Source organism: Orycteropus afer, unplaced genomic scaffold (genome assembly GCF_000298275.1).
Source record: "Orycteropus afer afer isolate SDZICR_OR568_19922 unplaced genomic scaffold, OryAfe1.0 scaffold00623, whole genome shotgun sequence".
NCBI classification, from domain to species: Eukaryota; Metazoa; Chordata; class Mammalia; order Tubulidentata; family Orycteropodidae; genus Orycteropus; species Orycteropus afer.
In genome coordinates this window covers 815,233-818,048 of record NW_006922210.1, presented here as the reverse complement: position 1 = coordinate 818,048, position 2,816 = coordinate 815,233, and the positions used below count along the sequence as shown (strand labels likewise).

Here is a 2,816-nt window from a genome sequence, read left to right as displayed (position 1 = left end):
TTAATGAAAGTAGCAGAAAAGGTGTATAATACTAGAGAAACCCCAGAAGAAAGGGAGGAAAGAATACGGAGGGAGGAAGGAGCATTCCAAGCTAAAGAGAATAAACAAAATCAGAAGGAGTTAGCAAAAATTTTCTTTGCTGGAGCTCAGAGGGACATAGGGAAAGGGAGAGGAAGGAGACCAGACCAACATGACAGGCCCCACCGAGACCCACCCCTGGCCCTGAACCAATGTGCATTTTGCAAAGGGACTGGACACTGGAAGAATGAATGCCCAAAGAAAGAGAACAAAAAATATGAAAAGCCTGCTCCTGTTAGAACGTTGGTGGCAGGCGAGGACAGTGACTAGGGGAGACGGGACTCAGAACCCCTCCCTGAGTCTTGGGTAACCTTGAAGGTGGAGGGGAAGCCAGTAAAGTTCCTGGTAGATACAGGGGCTCAGTACTCCATCCTCAATAAGAAGGAAGGAACGATTTCTTCAAAAACTAGCCTGGTCCAGGGGGCAACAGGGGTGAAGCGGTATCATTGGACAACGCAGCAACAAGTGAACCTGGGAATTAAACAAGTGTCCCATTCATTCTTAATTGTACCTGACTGTCCTGCACCGCTGTTAGGAAGAGACTTATTATCCAAAGCCCAAGCCCATATATTCTTTCACAAAAATGGTGTCCAGGTTACTGATGGGGAAGGTTCCCCTCTACACATCCTGACAGTCACCTTACACGATGAATACTGCTTGTATAAAGATGTAGAAGACCAACATGCAAGCCTAACGGATATGGTTCTGTGGCTGGAAGAGTTTCCCCAAGCCTGGGCAGAGACTGGAGGAATTGGACTGGCGAAACATCGACCACCCATTATTGTGGACTTAAAACCCTCTGCCATACTGGTAAGAGTCCTACAGTATCCCATGCCCAGGGAAGCCTGGGAAGGCATATAACCCCATATCCAGCGGCTGTTATGGGAAGGGGTACTAAAGAGGTGCTGGTCTGCATTGAATACACCCCTCCTACCACTGGTAAAGAAACTGGGGGGGGGGAATACTGGTCGGTGCAGGATCTGAGGGAGGTAAATCGCCGAGTTGAAGACATACATCCCACAGTCCCTAACCCTTACATGCTGCTCAGCAATCTTCCTCCAGATCATGTGTGGTATACTACCCTGGACTTGAAGGATGCTTTCTTTAGCCTTCCCCTAGCCCCGCAGAGTCAAGACATTTTTGCCTTTGAATGGTTTGACAAATCGGATAAAGTCCTCGGCCAGCTGACCTGGACAAGGTTGGTCCAAGGGTTCAAGCACTCGCCTACTTTGTTTAACGAGGCCTTGAGTGATGACTTACATGTGTACCGGGGTCAAAACCCGCAAGTAACTTTACTACAATATGTGGATGACTTGTTAATAGCAGCCCCCGACCGGGCAGGGTGCCTTGAAGCAACCAGGAAACTGCTCACCACTCTGGGAGAGCTGGGGTATCGAGCTAGTGCCAAGAAAGCTCAGATAGCTAAGCCAGAAGTCACATACTTGGGGTACAAGTTGAGAGCTGGGCAGAGGTGGCGCACTGAAGCCATGAAACAGACTATCCTACAGATTCCCTGACCCACAAGCCCGAGGCAGATAAGAGAATTTTTAGGAACAATAGATTATTGCCGGCTGTGGATTTTAGATTTCGCCACAAAAGCGAAGTCACTCTATGAGCTCAGTAGAGAAGGGTCAGAGTGGAACTGGACTCCAGAGAGGGACTCAGCTTTTAAAGAACTTAAGGAAGCACTCCTTAAAGCCCCAGCATTCACATTACCTGACCCCACTAAACCATTTCATCTGTTTGTCGATGAGAAAAAAGGAATAGCCAAGGGGGTCCAAATACAACAACAGGGGCCATGGAGGAGGCCAGTAGCATACCTCTCAAAGAAATTGGATCTAGTAGCAGCAGGATGGCCCCCTTGTTTGAGAATTATTGCTGCCACCGCTCTGCTTGTTAGAGATGCAGATAAGTTAACCCATGGACAGACTTTGAAAGTAACCACTCCCCATGCCATTGAAGGAGTGCTCAAACAGCCTCCGGGGAAATGGATAACCGACACCAGATTAACTCCTTATCAGAGTCTATTACTTGACACTCCAAGGGTACAATTCTTAGCTCCAACAGTTTTAAACCCCACCACCCTGTTGCCTAACCCTGACCTAGATAAGCCTCTGCATGACTGCTCAGAAATACTCACAGAGGTAAATATGGTCACAAAGGACTTGCAAGACTGCCCGTTGGAAAACAGTGACTTCATCTGGTTCACGGATGGAAGCAGTTTCACACAGGATGGACTAAGGTATGCAGGGGCTGCGGTGGTAGACAACTGGGAGGAAATTATTTGGGCCGATGCTTTACCGCCAGGAATTTCTGCTCAGAAAACTGAACTTATTGCCCTGATGGAAGCATTGGAAAGGGCAGAAGGAAAGAGGCTAACAGTCTATACTGACAGCCTGTACGCGTATGTGGCTCTTCATATACATGGCGCCATCTACCGGGAGTGTGGATTCAGAAACACAGAAGGAAGAGAAATAAAGAACCAGACAGAAATCCTTCGCTTGTTGTCAGCTGTGACCCAGCTGTGAATGGTAGCGGTGGTTCACACCCCGGGACATCAGAGGGGACACTCCCTTGAAGCAAGAGGCAACTGAGCAGCGGACCAGGCAGCTAAGAGAGCTGCCCTCCAAACGGTACGAACTTTAGTAACTAACTTACCTTGCCCGCAACTGGAACCCCTGCTCCCTACTCCCAACTACTCTGAAGACATACAGTGGGCTGAGAAATCGCCACAGATA

At 48.5% G+C, this 2,816-nt stretch overlaps 1 protein-coding gene across 1 annotated transcript; it reads left to right on the top strand.

Moving 5' to 3' along the window:
- The first annotated feature begins 2,228 nt into the window (after positions 1-2,228).
- LOC122151626 (ribonuclease H-like) lies at positions 2,229-2,606 on the top strand. Its single transcript, XM_042783064.1, has one exon. It carries the CDS (start codon positions 2,229-2,231, stop codon positions 2,604-2,606), a length of 378 nt encoding a protein of 125 aa, XP_042638998.1.
- Positions 2,607-2,816: the final 210 nt, after the last annotated feature.